This window comes from Cervus canadensis, chromosome 4 (assembly GCF_019320065.1).
Source record: "Cervus canadensis isolate Bull #8, Minnesota chromosome 4, ASM1932006v1, whole genome shotgun sequence".
NCBI classification, from domain to species: Eukaryota; Metazoa; Chordata; class Mammalia; order Artiodactyla; family Cervidae; genus Cervus; species Cervus canadensis.
The window spans coordinates 49459788-49480635 of record NC_057389.1 but is presented as its reverse complement, the minus strand read 5'-3'; the positions used below and the strand labels follow the sequence as shown (position 1 = coordinate 49480635).

Here is a 20848-nt window from a genome sequence, read left to right as displayed (position 1 = left end):
TCTTTGAAAGTTTCATAGCTTTCCTTAAGCAATTTCCCAATTATTCTTTTTCTAAATACTCCCAGACTCCTCCTTCCATGAAGTATTCAAGAAAATGTTAAACACAGGTTTTCAAGGTTGCTGATTAGTGTCTTTGAGGCTTTTAGAGTCCAACCTGACTTATAACTTTCTGCAAGGGACTTCTAGACAATGTATTTGTGAGTGTGTATGTCTGTAATATCATACCACCTTGAATGAAAATACTTTTAATATTTGTGAAACCGAAGGTAATCATTGATTTGATCCATTAAACCCAAACCGGCCTTCAGCGATCAAACTCACTCCAATTGTTACTACAAAACATGCACACATCCTCCAAGGATCACAGAGCTTAAACGTGTTTGTCCAAATTGTTTCTTAGGAACTTGAAGTCAACTCTGTCTAGTTTGAGTTCAAGTCAGTTAAGACTGGTTAAAACCACTGACTCCAGTGGGCATAAGGGAGTGTCTACTCAGTGATCTTTTGATGTCACAGGACAAAAAAACTCCACCCTGAGAACATGCTAACGCCATCGTTTTCTGAACAAAGCTCAGGTGAAGAAGCCTGTAATGTAACTGCCTCTGCACAGAATGGACAACTACCTCTTTTTCTCATCTCTAATCACTTTTTCTTACGTAGTCTCCCTACCACCCAAAGCCTCAGCTTAATTCAATAAACATCCCGAGGCCATTGCCTTCAATGAGGTGGATCTGAGATTTGTTCTCCTATCTTCTTTTTCAGTCACCTCATGAACAAACCCCTTTTCTGTTGCAAACCTCAGCATCTCAGCATTTGGCTTGCTGTGCACTGGTGAACCAAACCTATAGTCTGACAACACTTGCCAGGCACTTAGCTTCCCTCCCCTCTCGGATCTAGAGTCCTCTCTCTCCTCTGTCGTTCAAGTCTTTGAAAACTGTCAGGGGAACCATGAAAAGGAAGTTCTCATTTTTATCATTCATGCTTCAGTTTTAAACAAATAGTACCAAGTCATTTGATTATCCAAATTCAGTGAAATATAGTCACCATTTTCAAAGACAGAAAATTCATCCTAAATACTGAGATGAATCAAAATTAAATTCCTAAAAATATGTAATTTCCAAGCAGAAAACAAATATCTTGAAATAAAAGCAACAGTAGCTGATATTTTTACACATTTTCTTAAAGTCTGTAAGAAACTTTAGAAGAAAACCAATTATTTAGATATATCATTTCTAAGTTATACATATATGTGTGTGTGTGTATAATATATATATCATTAATCATTTGTGTTTTAATTGGGCAAATTCATATAGTCTTCCCATATTTAAAATTGTTACATTTTTCTTCATTATGTTTTTAATAGCTGTTTTTGATTTGAGACAGACTTTCCCATAGCTAATCACTATAACCATTGTGGGATTTTTTGTTGTTATTCCCTCAAAGAAGTCTTTGGCATCTCTAGCAATTAAATAGACCATGATAGTAGGATTTCTCTAACTTGAAAGAAAAGTATATTTTCAAAGAGTCAAAATATAAAAAGTTTTGCTATGAATTTTTGTTTACTTTTAAGAAAAAGGAGAAATATTAAATATTTATAATTTCAAATATTCCTCAATATAGTAACTGTTAAAAATATCCTTTACAAATAAACACACACACACACACACACACACACACACACACATTGACTCCCTGATCATTCTGAATCAACAACTGAAAATCACTGGCATTGGACTAAAATAAAGATGTTTTAAAATAACAGTCATATTTCAGCCTGGAAAATAATTTCTCTGATGCAGCTCTGGTGACTATGTAGATGACCCACCTCTTTTAGGTACATCTTGGATGATGTGGAGTCTGAAAATGCAAGTTACACCCGAGATTCCATTCCCTGGTGGTGACTCATCGGGATCACAGACATGCAGGACCTGTCTGAAAGAGACACAGCATCAAGTGGGGCTCCACCAGTGAGTCACCCCTTTCATGCAGTGAAACCTTAAAGGGAAGGGTAGGGAGGATGTATTGACTGTTAGGAAAACACAGATTACTGGTCGAAAATGACATCCTCTATTAATAAGATCTAAGGTAAGATCTAAGGTACGACTCATATAATTGTTCTAATTTTTAAGATTGATGGGGAACATGAAGCATTTCTTTAAATTGGTGACAGGTTCCAATAAATGCCTATATAGGACTGCAGATGGTTTCAGAATGTGAGTTTATAAAGAAGGTGGAGATCCCAGCTCCCTTTATCACGTCTATATATATGTCTGTGTGTGTGTTTCAGAGCTCTGGGAAGAGTCTTGACAGAGAACCTGAGCTGGACAAAGCAGCCTTGACCTGAGTGAGCTAACTGGCACCATGAAAACATCAGGTGTCTTTCTGCTCCTCTCCCTGGCTCTTTTCTGCTTTTTCTCAGGTGAGTTTTTTTTTTTTTCCCTTAAAGTTTAAAATCCAATACTGAAATTAAACTGGAAACGACAAGTGTATTTGTCCACCATATTTCAAAATCCTAATAATTTTAATACAAAAGATCAATTCTGAGAGATTATCATAATGCTGCAATAATGAAAATGGGTGATGGTAATAATGATAGAAATAACTTTCATCTGTTAGGCATATACTATATTCTAGGCAGGTACTCAGGGCTTTTATGCATTATCTCCAACACACATAACAAGGTATTCATAGACACATTCCGTATACAAGAAAACTGTAGCACAAAACAGTTAAGAAAATCTTAAGGACTTGTAACTGAGTTTGAGCAAGCTCCAGGAGTCAGTGATGGACAGGGAAGCCCATGGTTCATGGGGTCACAAAGAGTCAGACACGACTGAGCGACTGAACTGAACTGAACTAGTAAGCAGAATTTGGAATTTGAATCTAGGTCTTCTAGACATCACAGGTGTCTGTTCCAAAGAAACAGTATGGAGAATTGATAACTATTTTAAATATTAGCTTGGCTTTCCAAGACAAAGCTAAGCTTTTCAGTCCTCATTATTCTTATAATTAGGACTCAAATAACTGAAACTGAAACAATCAGAAAACAGGAAACTCAGAGAATCCTTCAGAAAAGAAATTATTGAACCTTAGAATTCATAAACACATGTTATTGGTGAACTAAACAACTCTTCAAGTAGGGGAGTATCTTTGGCCACATTAATGAGCAGCAGTCATATATTCTATCAATTCTGATTATTCAAAGGACAACTGCACTTCAGTCTGATGCCTTTCATCATATTATCATCCATGTGAATGAACAGGGCCACTGCATTTATTTTTTTCTTTCTTTCTTATTCTACTCTGTGCCTTTGTAGTGGACAAAATACACACTAGAGTCTCTGGACCCAAACCTAGGTTCATCACATCTACCAACAGCCTGTGTCAATTAAAGAAATAGGTTAATTCTCTGAGAGAGTCTTTCATTCTTAGAATGCTGGACTTGAGACTGAGTCCTAGGCATTTGCAGATCTGATGTATCATTTTCTGTGATAAAAGTAGTTGAATTTGGCTGCTATCAGAGATTGTAGATGCCCAAATGTGTAAAAACAACAGTTTTTCAATGAAATTGAGCAGATGAAGAAGTCATTGTTCACAGGGAACTGATCATGTTTTTATAAGCAAATATATTCAGAATCATGAAAAAATGAATAAAGGGTTTCTGTAATATTATGAAGTAATTCTGACTAGTAAAGCCAAGTAATTCAAGTATGTGGATCAGTCAACTGCTGAGATGGTGTACAGACAGATTTGACTATATTAAAATCTACTTGCAAAGACTGTCTAAATAATTAATAACTTCTTATTGCTTCTTTTTACAAAGGCTAATTGGATTTGGTTGACTAATACAAACAAATACTAATACCAGAACAAGGTCCCTGGTAGACATGATGACATTTGGGAAGGCACAGTACCCAGGAGCCTTAATGTTGAGACCAAGAGGAATGAATTTCAGTCCTGGCATTTCCATTTTATAGCTGTGTGATTTTTCTGAGTCTCATTTTCCTCATCTGTAAAATGTGGATATAAAAGGACTAGCCCTGGGGAGTTAAATGAGAAAATGCATATAAAACGTTTAACATAGTGGAACATAGTAAGTGTTTGAAAAATGCCTGTTAATATTGCCATCACTAAATTTTAAAAATAAAAGTACTAGTTTGGCTCAGTCATTGTTGATATTAACCAAGCTTTCACTTTGACATTTCCTACATGTAAGATGGTGATTTGTACAGTGGAAAAACGGCTGAAAATTTTAACAGTGAGTCTTCCCTGGTCAAAAAAATTAGTTGGGAATAGTTAACAAAAACTATAGACTTCCAGACCCTATTTGGCCTCATATAATGGAATTTTTCAAGTGGTTGTCCTGGGAGTTTATATATTTAATAATCAGTCATATCATTTCAGTGTGGTTGGTAATCACTACAGTAGTTCATCACTAATTTTCTTTCAAATTTAAAAGCTTTGGTCTCTCCTTATCCCTGCTAACAGAGAATGTACTTTGAGGTATTTCCAGTTGTCTTCCCATAAATACTGGCCACGCTTCCTGTCTTTGAGGTGGCTGTGGACTTACACATAAGGGGGTACTGCCAGTATTAACAGTTCTACAGAGAAGGCCACAGATCAAAATTCAGCAGCTCATACCAAAACTGAACCTAAGACTTTTATTATTACAGTATTTTTAAACCACTGTGCCAATTAGTCACAACCTAAAATCACGTATTTAATCATACAGATGGAAGGAAAGAGAGAGAAGCAAGATTGTATTTTTGAAATACAATCTTTCAGGAATATAGAGAGACGTAGCAGGAAAAATGAGTCACAGAAAATGAGTTTGTTCTTGTCAGTCTAAATCTGAGCCAAGTCTTTAAAGCTGAAAACAGAAGGTAGAAGAACAATTTCAGGCTCAAAGTACAGACAACAAATCCAATCCCTACCTTCAACTTCCCAAGACAAATGCTTTGGGGAGGGACCAGAAGCAGTGAACTTGGGAATAGCAGAGTCAGAGTCAACTTTACAATTCAACTTCTCCAAAGTGAGGCCAGAGATGATAAATCATTTCCACAGTAAATGAGTGATGGAGCCAAGACAGTAAGATGAATCTCCAGATCCTTAAATTATTTTTCTCACTCCACCTCAACCTCCCAGAAATATTACAGCATCATGGTCCATATCCACACATCACTTTCCAAGTTTCCACTGTTCCCTAAGAGGAGAGCAGGTATAAAAACATAAAGTAAAACAAGCCATGACTTGTTGAGATGACCAAGAACCAAGTATAAGTATCATCTTAGGCTTTGGGATGACCTAAGATTGCAAATCTCACTTTTTTGCACATTCAAAAATTACAGTGTTTGGATTTCATGTTTTTTTTTTTCTTTTTTTCTTCAGATGTCTTCAGTCAAGGAGCTCAGGTCAGTGTACATAATTTTATTTATTCTTCCGACCTGGGTGGCTCTTAGCTGGTACTCCCTGACCAATGAGGTCTGTCTATGGGTAAAAGAGCAAAGAAATGGACAAACAGGGCAGATGCAGAAAACAACAGAAGTTCTTAGTTTTCTAACTACAGTCTCTTTATGAGAATACTGGTTTCAGTTTAAAAGGGCCTAGACACCCACTCTCAGATTTTGTTAAAATTAAATGAATATAAATAAAAAGAGAATGAATTTGTGGTAACATTCATGCTCTTTCACTGATTTCATCTTGTAATCTTGGGCAAGTTACTCAGCTTTTCTGAGCTACAATTTCCACACCTACTGAAAGGGGATATTATCATTTACCTCACAGAATCAGATTTAAATTACATAAACTATGTGGGAGCATTTGGTAAACTATATGTAGCTACATAAACTATGAAAGGATTAGTTATTGATTAATAATGATCTTCTGAAAGAGTTGGGAGAGAGATTATTATTTTCTTTTTAGAAGACAGACAAACAAGAATAGACAATTTGTTTAGTGTTCTGTATTGTGTAGACACAGACTGGGTCAATCAAATTTAAATACAATTTGGGTTAAAAAGTGGAATGGGCACAAATTATTGTTTGGACTGGTATGTTCCAAATTAATCCACCAACTTTTTACCAGCTCTCTTGTCCTAGCTATCAAATAGGCAACACAAACAAGAGATATTTGCCCTGCCAATCACACCCATACGTCCATACTGAACATTAATACTTGACCTTGGCACTGGTTGTTGTTTGCCTTGCTGTGCCCAAGAACCCTTGGCATCAAAAGTTTCCAGACACTACTGTCAACTAATTTGGAGTTGGCAAAGACGCTGAAAAATATTTTCCAACCTTAATATATATACTACATTGCATAAGACATTTTCCTCCCAAATTTTAGTATCTCAGAAATTGGGATGTATCTTCTAATGAATGACACCTTACAACTAACTGCCTCTGTGTGGGTGTGCGTGTGTGCACTTGGGTGGGCATATGTGTGTTTATACTGATATACATAATTCTACATCTGAAAATTGATTTCTTCTTCTATTTAAATAGTTATGTTAGTACAGTCTATGTTATATATCAAAAGAAGCAAACAAGAATAAGACATAAGATCCAGCCAATATATGTGATACCTTATTTAGGTAGGTATATGATTAAGACCATTACACACAGGTTTTTACAATATAGACTTTAATCCTGGTTTTCTCATTAACACAAAAGTCACATCCCTTCTTTGGGCTCTTATTTCCCAGATCTTTAATGTTTCACAGATTTTTAGTGGTTTCTAAAGTTCATTTAAAATATTCTACTGATTCCATTCCTTTAGATGAGACTACATCTTATATTTTGCTTGCTTTAAGATCCCTGGGGATGCTCACTCAACATGTAGATCCTCAGAGACTAGGCCAGACTTACTGAATAATAATCCCAGATAGGAGGCTTTGGATCTATATTCTAGGAATCTATCACCAGAATGCACTGATTTTGGGGTGCTCCAGAATGTTGGAGACAATACAGATGAGTCCCAATTTGAATATTTACTGCCTATGTAATTTGAAGGATGTCTCTTTCCCTTCTCATTGCCTTTGTTTCCACATCTCTAAAATGAAGACTTGGATTCAATGATCTCTAAAGCCCTTCTGGCCTTAGTTATCTGAATCAGTGTGAACTAAACATGCCTTGCCAAGACCACTGTCTCTCTTCCATTCAAATATAAATGGCAAAGAAGGTGTCACCTTTTGGATGACATCAAGGCTACACTTTCTCTTCTACAAGTCTGGAAGGAGGGTGACAGTCCCAAAGCCAGGCAGAAGAAGTTGAAGCTAACCTTAGGAGGATGCCTGCCTAACTTTGATCCAGCCAAGACAAAGGAAGAACAATTTTTTTCCAACACCCAAGTCATTCTTTTCATGCGAAGAAGTCTTTTCATTATGAAGCATTCTGATGGGAGATTATAGCTAGCAGTCTAAATTATATATCTGTAAAAGTTTCTCACTCTTTCAAAAATATTATTTGAGCTAAACAAAAAGTATGTTCTAAGACTTTTGGAATTCATGGTCTTATAAAATTTTCCCTGTAAATGTAAATGACTAACATGCTACCAAATCTTTAATTTGCCAAGTAAGAACATTAAAAAAACATAAATAGTAAAATAAAAATAACTTAAGGATAAAGCTATTATTTACCGTCACCACCCTTCATTTCAGAAATTGCAGTATGATATTAATAACAAATGCTTGAAAGTCATAATCTCAGAATACAGATAGTCCATTTAACCTGGATAAATTTTTATTAGAATCACTTCCTACACTATCTGTATTTTTCTTATTTTCTCTATCAGGCTGTGTATTTGGGAACCATATACTTAAAGATATGTTTAAATGAAATGTTAAATGACATGTCAAATGACTGGAATTAAGAAATCCCTCAAAAACAATGATAGGCATATGTTTTCTTTTATAATAGTCTTAAGACTATCTAAATTTAGTTTTGTTGTATTTCAAGATAAACATATGGCAAATTTTAATACAGTTAGTAAAACAGTGCTCTTGACTAGAAAATGTTTCATGTTGTTCATGCTTCCTAATAACCTTGAATTCACTTATAACTATTATACTGACAGAATACTTAAACATGAATACAATTTGGAGATGTTAGTGAACCTCAACGACTTAGCTACAGAGGAAAACCGAGGCCTCAGAAAGAGGACCTCACTGAGTCAAGCTTACCAATAGCAGTAAAGCTGTGTGGTCATCACCTCAGGATATTTCCATAGCTCCATGCTACCTCTAACCAGCAACAGAAAGCAATTATGCAGTTCATGGGAAAGTGCTTTGAGCAGTGTAATTATCTAACAAATACAGAATAGTGTTCACTAGCCTCATGTCCTAAAGAAGTAATGGAAACAGTAGTTTCAAGTAAGACAACTTGTCTCTGTGTGTTGAAGGGATTTGGAAACTTGAAGGAAATGGAGGCAAAGAGAGCAGAATTGATTATATAGGCTTCAGGTCAGAAATGCTAAGGATGGGTATAGGTAGTAAATCTGAAATTGGTGAAGAGGCTTAAGATAAAGAAATACATGAAAGGGAACACTTGTTCTCTTTCTATCCCTGAAGGATAGAAATGATGATGTTTTAATCTGAGGGTAGGTTGAGGGATTTGAAGAATGGTGCTGTGATAGAGAGTGGAAAAATTAGAATGTAAAACTAGTTTAGAGGGAAAAATAAAGAGTTCTATTTTGGACATAAATGAATATTAAGTATGAATCAAACTGTTGACTAAAGGTGTCTTGTATATTTCTGACAAGTAGAAACTGGACCTTGAAATTTTGAAGACAAGAAAAAAAGTCTAGGACTCATTAGTATCATCTGGGAAAATACATGTTCTCAGAGAAAATCAAGTATAAGAAGTTTTCTTGAAAATGTATATAATTAAAAAAAAAGAAAATGTATATAATTCTCAGAAGGAAGCTATAAAAGATAATTTAAAAAAAGAGAAGAAATAGCTGCAAAACTGGGCGTACTGACATATATGAATCAGAAAGGAGTTTTGAAAAGGTGGGGGTAGTCAAGAATAGCACATATCATAAAGAAATCATGAGCATTTTATAAATATCCAATGGATCCTGAAAGACGTCATTTGTAGAGCAGTTTTGGTTGTATGGAAGCACTATTAAAACAGGGGAAGTAGAAGTCAAGTTAGAGAAGGGTTAGGAAAACTGGTATAAAGGGGGCTGGGAAAGAAAGGGGCTGATTTACCCACAAAGGTAGTATTTTTCAGTAAAGAGAAGAAATGAAGTTTTACATTCTAAGGGAGTGTGTTTGTCTGCAAATTTTCACTGGATTTTTTTAGAATTAAAATATTGAAACTCAACATTCCAAAAACTAAGATCATGGCATCCAGTTCCATCAACTTCATGGCAAATAGAAGGGAAAAAAGGGGAAGCAGATTTTATTTTCTTGGGCTCCAAAATCACTGCAGATGGTGACTACAGTCATGAAATTAAAAGATGCTTGCTCTATGGAAAGAAAGTTATGACAAACCTAGACAGCATGTTAAAAAGCAGAGTCATCACATTGCTGACAAAGGTCTGTATAGTCAAAACTATGGTTTTTCCAGTAGTCATGTATGGATGTGAGAGTTGGACCATAAAGAAGGCAGAGCACTGAAAAACAAACACTTTTGAATTGTGGTGCTGGAGAAGACTCTTCAGAGTCTCTTGGACTGCAAGGAGATCACACCAGTCAATCTGAAAGGAAATAAACGCTGAATACTCATTGGCAGAACTGTTGCTGAAGTGCTAACACTGATGCCAAGAACCGACTCACTTGAAAAGACCCTGAAGCTGGGAAAGACTGAAGGCAAAAGGAAAACGGGAAAGCAGAGGTTGAGATGGTTAGATAGTATCATTGACTCAATGGAGATGAATTTTAGCCAACTCCAGGAGATAGTGGAAGACAGAGGAGCCTGGCATGCTATAGTCCATGGGGTAACAGAGTCAGACATGACAGTGACTGAACAATAAAAACAACAAAATATTAAAATATCAATGCTGACACTTTAGTTGATTTGGTGACCATCTGGTGGCTCAGATGGTAAAGAATCTGCCTGCAATGTGGGAGACCCAGGTTCAATCCCTAGGTCAGAAAGATACCCTGGAGAAGGAAATGGCAACTCACTCCAGGATTCTTGCCCAGGAAATCCCATGAACACAGGAGCCTGGTGGACTACAGTCCGTGGGGCTGCAAAGAGTCAGATAGGACTGCGCAACTAGCACACACTTTCACACTAAGCTCACTTTACAGCCAAGTTAAATGATTTTGCAGTTATGATTAGCAAAGATGGCTAATTTAAGTAGCAAAAGTGTCACCCTATTCCAAAATACTTTGGAAAGCACAGTTCCCTGAAAAAGCATAAATGGTCAGGCTGACATCCAAATACCTAAAGGAAATAAATGGAGGTACTTGTTAAATCCAACACCAATCTAAAATTTGAAGCTAAATAAAGTAGGGTAGGAAATAATGGACTCAAAAATTCTAAAATGTGATAAAATTTACATTTTTAGTGCTTATGACAGTAATCTGCCACATAACACTTGATACTTGCCAAAATGTTTTCATAGTATTTATCATTACAACAATCCTAGACAACAGGCATTACCGGCCCCTTGTTAAAGATGAAAAATTTAAACAATGAGTGTTTGCACAATGTAATGAAGCTAGTAAGTGGAAGAAGCAGAATTCAAACCTAGGTCAGTTTAATCCAATCTTCAGGGTAATCTCCCAGAATCACAGAATATTGGAGCATTTTACATAGAAAAGGATAAGGGATTGTATTTCAGCTTATTTCAGCTCTGCCAGGTCTCCCAAAAGCCTCATGGAGGACACTTTAAAGGAGAAAAGATAATCATCACCCTTTGTCTAGAGCTGCCTCATCTTCCACCAAGAACCAATTGCTTGGATTCCATTTCAAGGAGTCTAAAATAAAAATATGAAAGAGGAGAGGGAATTTAAGCAAAGGAATGGCATGACACTCCAAAGTCAGCTTACTTCTTTTTAGCTGGAGAGCTGTGGGTTCCCTGTAGTCTCAACTCTGACATTCCTTTGCCTTGCTCTCTGCCTCAGAGCAGGGATTTCTGGCTGGCACTGCAAAGGCATTCTACAAAAGCCACATTCTGGGCCTTTGGCCACCTGGTGTGAACAGCCATCTCACTGGAAAAGACCCTAATGCTGAGAAAGATTGAAGGAAGGAGGAGAAGGGGACAACAGAGGATGAAATGGTTGGATCACATCACTGACTCAATGGACGTGAATTTGAGCAAGCTCCAGGAGATGGTGAAGGATAGGGAAGCCTGGTGTGTTGCAGTCCATGGGGTCGCAAAGAGTCAGACACAACTGAGTGACTGAAAATGAATAAATCTCTGGAATTCTCTGAGGGTGGTTCTTTTCTGTCCCTAGTCACCACGCTACAATTTTTCACAAATGAGTGAAGAGTATCCTTTAGACATGAAGGAGGAAGCATTTGGACAGTAGTTGTTATTTCTCCCACCAAACTGAATAACTAAGGACCTAGCTTTATTTAAGCTATTCCACCATAAGAAGTCACAGCTACAATTTGGATTATCAAAGCTGGAGCATTCTTAGGGATTTTCTAGTCTCATGATACTTAGCATTCTTTATGAATTACAGAGCCTTTCAGAATGTGATGAGAGATACAGTTAGTGCAGGCCTACAATGAGAGGCTTATTTTCTACACTGCTCCTCCAGGACTATTTCAAATATTCCACACTGACTTTCTACAACTCTCAAGGAGACTATATTTGATTGTTATAAAAACCCTGGGAATGAGGCATGGCAACTGTATTTTGGGTTTTTGTTTGTTTTTAAAATTTTGGTTAAGAAAATTGAGGCACAGATGTTGAGTACTTTGTCCAAGATAACACAACTGCTCAATGGCAAGTGGCAGAACAAGTTCTATAACATGATTCCTGAGCTTACTTCAGGGATCATGGGAAGTCACTGCTATTTACAAGTATGTAGATTCATGTACCTATGTTAATTTAAGGAGGTTTGTTAATATACTAGTTAGTTGATTTGATTGTATTCACTGAAATCTTTTGCTTTTCCTAGTCCTATTCCCAGGGGTGATGGAAGGGTCAGGTGGGTTTGGGGAGGGAGGTGGGATCTAGAAATTCTCAAAGCAAAGAACCTCCCCAAGTGCCACTTCCATGTTGCTTTCTGAAGGACAAAAGAGCCTGCAACACAAGATCAGAGGGCTGGATGCCAAGAAAAGGTGGCTTAAGGAGGCGTCTCTTTCAAGTAAGAGACTTTCTTTTTTTTTTTCCTTACCTGACCTGAGAGGCCACATTCGGCATCTTCCCCATATGCTGCTTTGTTGGAAACATCTTTGCCACAGGTGTTTTAGTCCTTGTGTAACTAATTAGCCATAAGGCAATTTTGCCATAAAAGATAAACCAGTTGCTGGCTTGGGTTGGTATTTCAGCCTTCACTGGTTGACAGTTTGGTTTCATTTCTCCATTGATACGTATTTCCATTTTTCTATTATATAAATCTTGGCCCTTATAATGGTCTGGATAGTGAGGAGCACACTAGCAGTTTTAAAATAGTGGCTAATAAAAACTTCACATACGGGCTTGACAGAAAATATGATGGTAATACTTATCTGGCACTACACCAGGGGCAAACAACAGTGTAAAAGCTTTACAAACTAAAACAAATAGTTACAAATGTGTATCCTAGTATTTGGAAAACAATACCACTCTTAATGAAGGCAGAAATTTTAGTAAAATAGTGTGATGCCAAATGAAGAGACAAATTAGCAGAAAAAGGTATAATCCTATGAACTAAAGATGTTGAAAGCACATACTTAGGTACAACCCATAAAATTAAACTAGGTATTTGTGCAATGTGGCCATGAATCTCACACATTTTAAGTGCATTCAAATATTCTATATTTTGCAATAAAGTCTTTTTAATTTTGTTGTGAAAAATAAATTTCATTATATTCTCATTAATGTCTTTTATTTTTAGTAATTTTATCTTTTATGGCAAAATTGCTTTATAGTCAATTAGCTATCCATGAAAGTGTTTGTGGCAAAGATGTTTACAGCAAAGAAGTTGACGATGAAAATATTTAGAACCTGTAGGGAGACACATATCTCTGAATGAGATGCCCTTTTTCTCAGTTTCCACGTTGGCTATATTTGTCCCATTGTGGCCTTTATGACACACAGTGCTGTAATTATCTGCCCTTCTCTGATTCCCAAATGCAGATAAGATGGTGAGCTTATTGATATATTTATAACCGCTTCCTTCTTATACCACCAGCACCAAACACTGTATTCTCAAAATACTAGTTACCGATTAGCTGTTTGTGAAATAAAAAAAAAAAAAAAAATATGATGATTCTGTGGTTTAAAGAATTTTCTTGATTTAAGCACACAACTGCAAATGTGTACTTTGGTGACATAAATAAAAAATGCATTGTTTTTTCTGTTGTTGTTGTTTGATTTTTTAAAATATTCTATGGTTTCCCTGGTGGCTCAGACAGTAAAGTATCAGACTGCAATGCGACAGGTTCAATCCCTGGGCCAGGAAGATCCCCTGGAGAAGGAAATGGCAACCCACTCTAGTATTCTTGCTTGGAAAATCCCATGGACAGAGAAGCCTAGCAGGCTACAGTCCACATAGTCTCAGAGAGTCAGACACGACTGAGTGACTAACACACACACATTCTGTGGTTTATAATATCCTAAAGACTTTCCAGCTTTTATTTTCTATTTAGAGACCTAAAGAAAAGATTACTCTCCTGAAAGGGTATGAGAAGATGGAGTTACCTGTAAGAGCAGAGGAGAAAGTGGGCCTATATGTAGGACAATGAGAAGCCTAGGTATCTTCTATCTGACCCAGCCCTAAGGAAATCACTGGTTAGTATCATACCACCCAATCTTAATAGTACAAGATGCCACATTTCAACAAAAAGTTATATTCAAGAGTTTTGGATACCTTAAACCTGATATATGTGATAATATTTTTAAAACTCAGTTGTATGGCTTTTTTGCTGGGCATCTCCTCATGCAAGGTTTCAGGGGGCTTTGTCAGTATATAATGGTTTGCTAATACTTTAAACAAATAATTCATCTTACCTGTGACCAAACAATCCCCTAATAAGTTACTTTAATAAAGTCTACATGGCCTGACTATAAGCAAGGTCAAGGTATATCATGACAGTTGGTCTTTATTTCTCTCAATGAAGATTTGTTGGAAATCAACAATTGTATATTGCCAGAAATTCTGGGTCAGCCATGAAAAGTATGTTCAAGCACTGGTCTCAGTGCTTCTGGTGGTATGGCACTGGTAAGCCACTTAATTTCCTAAGGATCAATATTCATGTCTGTAAATTGGCTAATATGTTTTATACTGTTCAATGTGAATCTCAGCGTTACTGTGAGATGATGGAGTTGATCCATGTGAGAATCGTTTGGAGATTATGAAGCAACTAATAAACATAAGACAGTATTATTTTAATGAAACTATAATGGGGTAAAGTATGGTCCCTATATTCATGTTTAAATGTCACTTCATTCCACACAGCTGCCATCTGATGGAGTTCAGTTTTACCTACTGCATATTGCCTGTTCTCTGGAATAAAATGGCTCAAATGTTATCTACACACCAAGTACTGACTCAATTGACAGTGAATAGAAAAGAATCTTAAAACTCCAGACTAATTCCAAGAGATCACTATAACTAAGGAGATATATTAGTAGCATAATCATTCCTTCTATAGAGCCCATGATGATAATTATTAATTGGTTACAGCGTGTTTTCTCACCAAGGCTTGATGCAACCTCAGAATCCTTCAAAACAGAGCAGTTTAAGGCAGTCATTACTCGGTTATTGTAGTAAGCACAAAAGTTTGAATTCTACAGATTCTGGGACAGAGTAAGTTAATGTAAAGATTATTAGAATTTTGTTTTCAAGAGATAATAAACTGATATAGCAGCCACGGGAAAACTGACCAGTTATCAAATAACATCAGGTAGCATCTTGCAGTGACCATCCATATCTTTATAGCAATTCAGAAGGAGTGCTTTTGGAGTTACACTAATACAAATTTTCTTGTTTTTTTGTCTGCGGCATACAGCATGTGGGATCTTATTTCCCAGACCAGGAATTGAACTTGTGTCTGCTGCAGGGGAAATGTGGAGCCCTAACCACTGGACAACCAGGGAATTCCAATACAGTTTTTCTCCCCCCTCCCCCCATTTAAAGACCAAAAACTACTCTCAATTGGTACAAATTAGCATTGGAGGAAAAAGTCATACCTATAGCATTCGTCTCATTCCTCCTGTAAGAAATAAGCAGTTGCCTTATATCATTAACTTACCCCTGAATACAGCGACTATAGACATGTGTTTCTTTAAAGAAAAAAATCTTAATTTTGTTTAATATATTCTAGTTAGAAAAAGAAAGTGATTTTTACTTGGAAAACTTTACACCACAACTATATACAATAATATGTATAATTTTAAGTTTACTGTCCACAACTTCTCTTCTGAGGGACAGTCCCTTAGACAGAATGCACTAATATCAATGTCACTATGTTTACTTTGCTAGGTTGACTGTGGTGAGTTCAAGGACCCCAAGGTCTACTGTACTCGGGAATCTAATCCCCACTGTGGTTCTGATGGCCAGACATATGGCAATAAATGTGCCTTCTGTAAGGCAGTGGCGTAAGTATCATATTCACTAAATCTACCCTGCAAACACAAACTTCCAGAATAAGATTATGACACTTTCCTTGAGATATTCTACAAAGTTCTACTCATACCCATCCATAGAAGCTGAAGTAATAAGCTTCAGGCAAATGAGTTGAAAACAAATGAAACAAAAACAAATCCCCCCAAAGTTATCTGAAGGTTTCTAAATTATCTAAAAACATAATCTCAGGTATTTCACTTTGTTAGTATTTTTGACTCAGGTAATTTAAAAAAAAAGATTTTATATATCTTTAAGCATTTTGATACATTTTCTTATTTTTTATTTATTTCTAATTAAAATTTCAATCATTTTCATACAACTATGTTTGTTGTTGTTATTACTAAAGTTTTGGAAAAGATGAAAGAAAGTTTTAGAAGTGTAGTCAAGTTAAAAAATTCCTCAAAATCAGAAACATGAAAAACTTAGGAGAAAATTTATTATAAAAATGTTATCCAAATTATTTTCTGGTATTTATTTTATAAAAAACAATACATTTTGAAGACACTAAGTTCCATTCATTCTGATGAAAACTGCCTTTCAATAAACAACAGAGAGGATTATCCTTTATTATCCAGACTATACAAATTTTACCGATTATATTAGGAAGAATCTACCAAAGAAAAATATTTATTGAGTTTACATGTTTACAAGAAACAGAACAAGTGCTATAGATTTTAGTCTAATTATTTCAGTTGACTATTAGATTCCTGATGAAATGTAATTTATATTAAATAAAAATTTATTCAATCAATCTTTTGGTCTGACTGCCCTAAAAGCCAGGGGATTTAAGCAAGATAAAAATGATCTCACTTCCTCTACCACTGTCATCATTTTCTAGCATTAGAGTTTCTTCTATGAATACCTTAACTTTCCTTAATTAACCCATAAAATTCCTAGGCACAGGGAATATATAAATCTCTTCAATAACAGGGCTAAGCATGTAGAATGATATTAGTAAATATTGAATCAATTAATAATACACACGTGCCTATATTTCTATATATCTGACAAATCAATACCAAAATTTTCCCAGGAGAAGGGCAGTAGGGTAAGGTGAGATTTGATTTAATGGGCCCATATTACTGAGAGGGCCTGAAAACATGTCTGCCATAAAATGCCAAAGGCCTGAATATTTGGTTCAACTTCTTACATCTATCAGGTTAGAACTATGACAGTAAAATCTCTGCAACTGTATCTCCATTCACTTTTACATTTGCATACATATTCACTCTCAGATAATGAACAATTAAAACCAAAAGGTCTAAACCTTAGTAAAACTCAAGTTTAAGATTCATAACCTTCTGCAATTAGGCCAGATGTTACCGCCAAGTGCATTTAACTAACACCTAATCATAGACATGGATACCTGTGAATCAACTGATTCTATGACAGAGTTAAACCTTTTTCCAACCTCTGTGATGGATAGTAATGATATTGCACTGAGCATATATTTGTCTTTCTTTTTTGTAGGAAAAGTGGTGGGAAAATCAGCCTAAAGCACCGTGGAAAATGCTGAATCAGAACCAGTGTTTTCTGCTGATTTGCCAGCTCTCTCACATTTCTTTACTTGCTTCTGCTTTTACTTTACTTTTCTTTAGCGAATCCCTTCAATTTATAAAGACACACCTTCTACTCTACCTTGAGCTTAGGGTGTTCCATATATATTTCCCTTGATTTGCTTGTCAATAAAGTAAATTCTGTAAAATCACTGTTTCTTTTTTCTTTTTATAATTTTTCATAAAAACGAAAGAAAACAAAACCTACAGATACAGTACAGAATACTGACCTGGCATAAACTTGGATAAAAAGACCTGTTTTTCTGATGGAAATCAACCATGCAGTGGTCACCATGGGAACTCAGGAAAACCCCTCCCTCCTCTTTTTTTTTCCACTTTATTTTTTAATTGAAGGTTAATTGCTTTACAGAATTTTGTTGGTTTCTGTCAAACATCAACAAGAATCAGCCATAGGTACATCCATGTCCTTCTTTCTCTTTATTGTTAGAATTTCAGTGTATATAGTGAATGAATTTTTACTGAGATGACCATATGTCTATAATTATTTTACAGTATCTATGATTTAAGTCTTAGATCACAAATTACAGTTTCTTCCTAATTTCAGGAAAAATATTTTATATAAAAATCAAACACTTATCCTCTCTGGACCATAGTTTTCTTATCTCTAGAGAATGATGGATTATATTACTATATAATAGATACTTCATAAAGACCTACTTTATTTGGTTTCCCAGCAACATCAAAGGATCTAGAAGAAAGAAGTGAATATATGTTCAATGAATAGACATAAAGTCTCTAAATGTGTACATTAAGGAATTAAATTAACTGATGTTAATCATGGAATGAGAAAGTTGGATGATATGTGAGAAAGCTAAAGGCCCGGAGAAAGCTTACTGCCAAAGCTCCAGTTAGTAGAAAAGCCAAGGTTAAAACAGCTCTTTTGATAACCAGTTCAGTCTCCACATAGCTGGCTCAACTGTGGGAAGACAAGCTAGATATATAAATATCTCATTCTGAGCCATCCAGGTGGAAGTGCTGAAAAACTACCCTTTGAGTACTCTAATTCAATATAGCATGTATTTACAGATAACGTCTTCCCGGGTGAACTCACACAGAAGACCTATCTAGATGCATTTACTAGATGATCATCCCTCTGCCAGTAAATATTTACTAGGTGCCTACTCTGAAGGAGGCTTTGGTCTCCATGCTTGAAATAACAGTTATGGATAGGGATGGGAAAGGAAAAAACATACAGACAAACAAACAAACAAAAAAACCCTATCTTGATGAAACTTATATCACAGGAAGAGGTAACAGACAAAAAATAATCATAATAAGTAAACAAATAACATAGTAGTACTTAAGGAGAGACAGTAGCCAATTGCCATACTAAGTCAGATGGTTAGTTCTACCTAGAAGAAATGGAGATGAGGGAGTTGGCCAAACAAGTATCTTGTGGAACAGCAAAAGGAAAAACTAGAACACAGCCCTTTAGTCTGAAGGACACCTGATTTGTTCAAGGTTCAGCAAGGAAGCAACAGTGACTGAAGAGGGGTGAGTGTGAGGGCAAATTTCTGGTGATAAGGTCAGAGAGGCATAAGCCTAAATCATGACTTTATAGTCAATGTTTTCTCTATGTAGTTTTGTAATCAAGATTTTTTTTCCTTTGTCATCCTCATTGATAACTGTATTCCAAGCATGGAGAACAGAGCCTGATTCACAGTAGGTACCCAGGAAATGTTTGCTGGCAGAGGGATTTTTTTCTTTTATTCTTATGTATAAAAGTATGATAACTAAAATCATTAAGACCATTTTTTTTCTGTTTGTAAAATCTCAATTATATCTTGTGCACATAGATGCTACTCTTTATGTATAAAATTGAAGAGGGTCTAACCAAAATGGGGGATGCATCTGATATTTAGGTAAAGAGCCTGGTGGGGGGGGGTGCACTAGGTTGAGGAAAAATTATTAAAAATAAACACCTTCTACTCTTGTCAAGTGTGGGATTTGTACTCTTCCCTGAATAAAGATGCTGTGCTGTGTGCTTCATGGTTCAGTTGTGTCAGATGCTTTGCGACCCCATGGGCTGTAGCCCGCCAGACTCCTCTGTCCATGGAATTTTCCAGGCAAGAAGATAGGAGTGGGTTTCCATTTCCTACTCCAGGAGATCTTCCCAACCCAGGCACTGACCAAAACCATCCCAAAGAAAAAGAAATGCAAGAAGGCAAAGTGATTGTCTGAGGTGGCTTTACAAATAGCCGAGGAAAGAAGAAAGCAAAAGGCAAGGGAGAAAGGGAAAGATATACTCAACTGAATGCAGAGTTCCAGGGAATAGCAAGAAGAAATAAGGCCTTCTTAAATGAACAATGCAAAGAAACAGAGGAAAACAATAGGATAGGAAAGACTACAGATCTCTTCAAGAAAATTGGAGCTATCAAGGGAACATGTCATGCAAGGATGGGCATGATGAAGGACAGAAATGGTAAGGACCTAAAAGAAACAGAAGAGATTAAGAAGAGGTGGCAAGACTACACAGAAGAACTATACAAAATAGGTCTTGAAGATCTGGATAACCATGGTGGTACAGTCACTCACCTAGAGCTGGACATCCTGGAGTGTGAGGTCAAGTGGACCTTAGGAAGCATTACTATGAACAAAGCTAGTGGAGGTGATGGAATTCCAGCTGAGCTACTTAAAATCTTTAAAAATGATGCTATTAAGTGCTGCACTAAATATGTTAGCAAATTTGGAAAACTCAGCAGTGGCCACAGGAATAGAAAAAGGAAAGTTTTCATTCCAATCCCAAAGAAGGGCAATGCCAAAGAATGTTCAAACTACTGTACAATTGGGCTTGTCTCCCATGTTAATAAGGTTATGTTCAAAACTTTCAATTTAGGCTTCAACAGTACATGGACCAAGAACTTTCAGATGTACAAACTAGCTTTAGAAGAGCCAGAGGAACCAGAGATCAAATTGCCAACATTCGTTGGATGATGGGGAAAGCAAGGAAATTCCAGAAAAAATATCTACTTTTGCTTCACTGACTACAATAAAGCCTTTGACTGTGTGGATCACAACAAGCTGTGGAAAATTCTTGAAGAGATGGGAGTATCAGACCACCTTACCTGTTTCCTGAGAAACCTGCAAGTGAGTCAAGAAGCAACAATTGAACAACTGACTGGTTCAAAATTGGGAAAGGGGTATGACAAGGCTGTATACTGTCACCTAGCTTATTTAACTTCTATGCAGAGTCCATTATGTGAAATACCAGGCTGGATGAATCACAAGCTGGAATCAAGATTGCCAGGAGAAGTATCAACAATCTCAGATAATACTACTCTAATGGCAGGAAGTGAAGAACATTTAAAGGACCTCTTGATGAGGGTTAAAGAGGAAAAAGCTAGCTTGAAACTCAATATTCAAAAAGCCATGCTCACAGCATCTAGTTCCATCACTTCACAGCAAAGAGAAAGGGAAAAATGGAAACAGTGACAGATTTTATTTTCTTGGGCTCCAAAATCATTGTTGACTATAGCCATGAAATTAAAAGATGTTTGCTCTTTGAAAGAAAAGCTATGACAAACCTAGAGAGCATATTCAA

General features: G+C 36.3%; 1 protein-coding gene across 2 annotated transcripts; it reads left to right on the top strand.

Annotated features, from left to right (window-relative positions):
* The first annotated feature begins 1974 nt into the window (after nucleotides 1–1974).
* LOC122439194 (serine protease inhibitor Kazal-type 6) lies at nucleotides 1975–17429 on the top strand. 2 transcript variants are annotated; one of them, XM_043464284.1, is made up of 6 exons: nucleotides 1975–2082; nucleotides 2285–2416; nucleotides 5386–5408; nucleotides 12191–12265; nucleotides 15587–15702; nucleotides 17201–17429. In XM_043464284.1, the coding sequence occupies exons 2-6, from the start codon at nucleotides 2359–2361 to the stop codon at nucleotides 17244–17246; spliced, it is 318 nt and encodes a 105-aa protein (XP_043320219.1). In that variant the 5' UTR covers nucleotides 1975–2082; nucleotides 2285–2358; the 3' UTR covers nucleotides 17247–17429. The 2 variants fall into 2 exon arrangements, with proteins under 2 accessions (XP_043320219.1, XP_043320220.1); XM_043464285.1 differs by lacking the exons at nucleotides 1975–2082; nucleotides 12191–12265.
* The last annotated feature ends 3419 nt before the right edge of the window (nucleotides 17430–20848 follow it).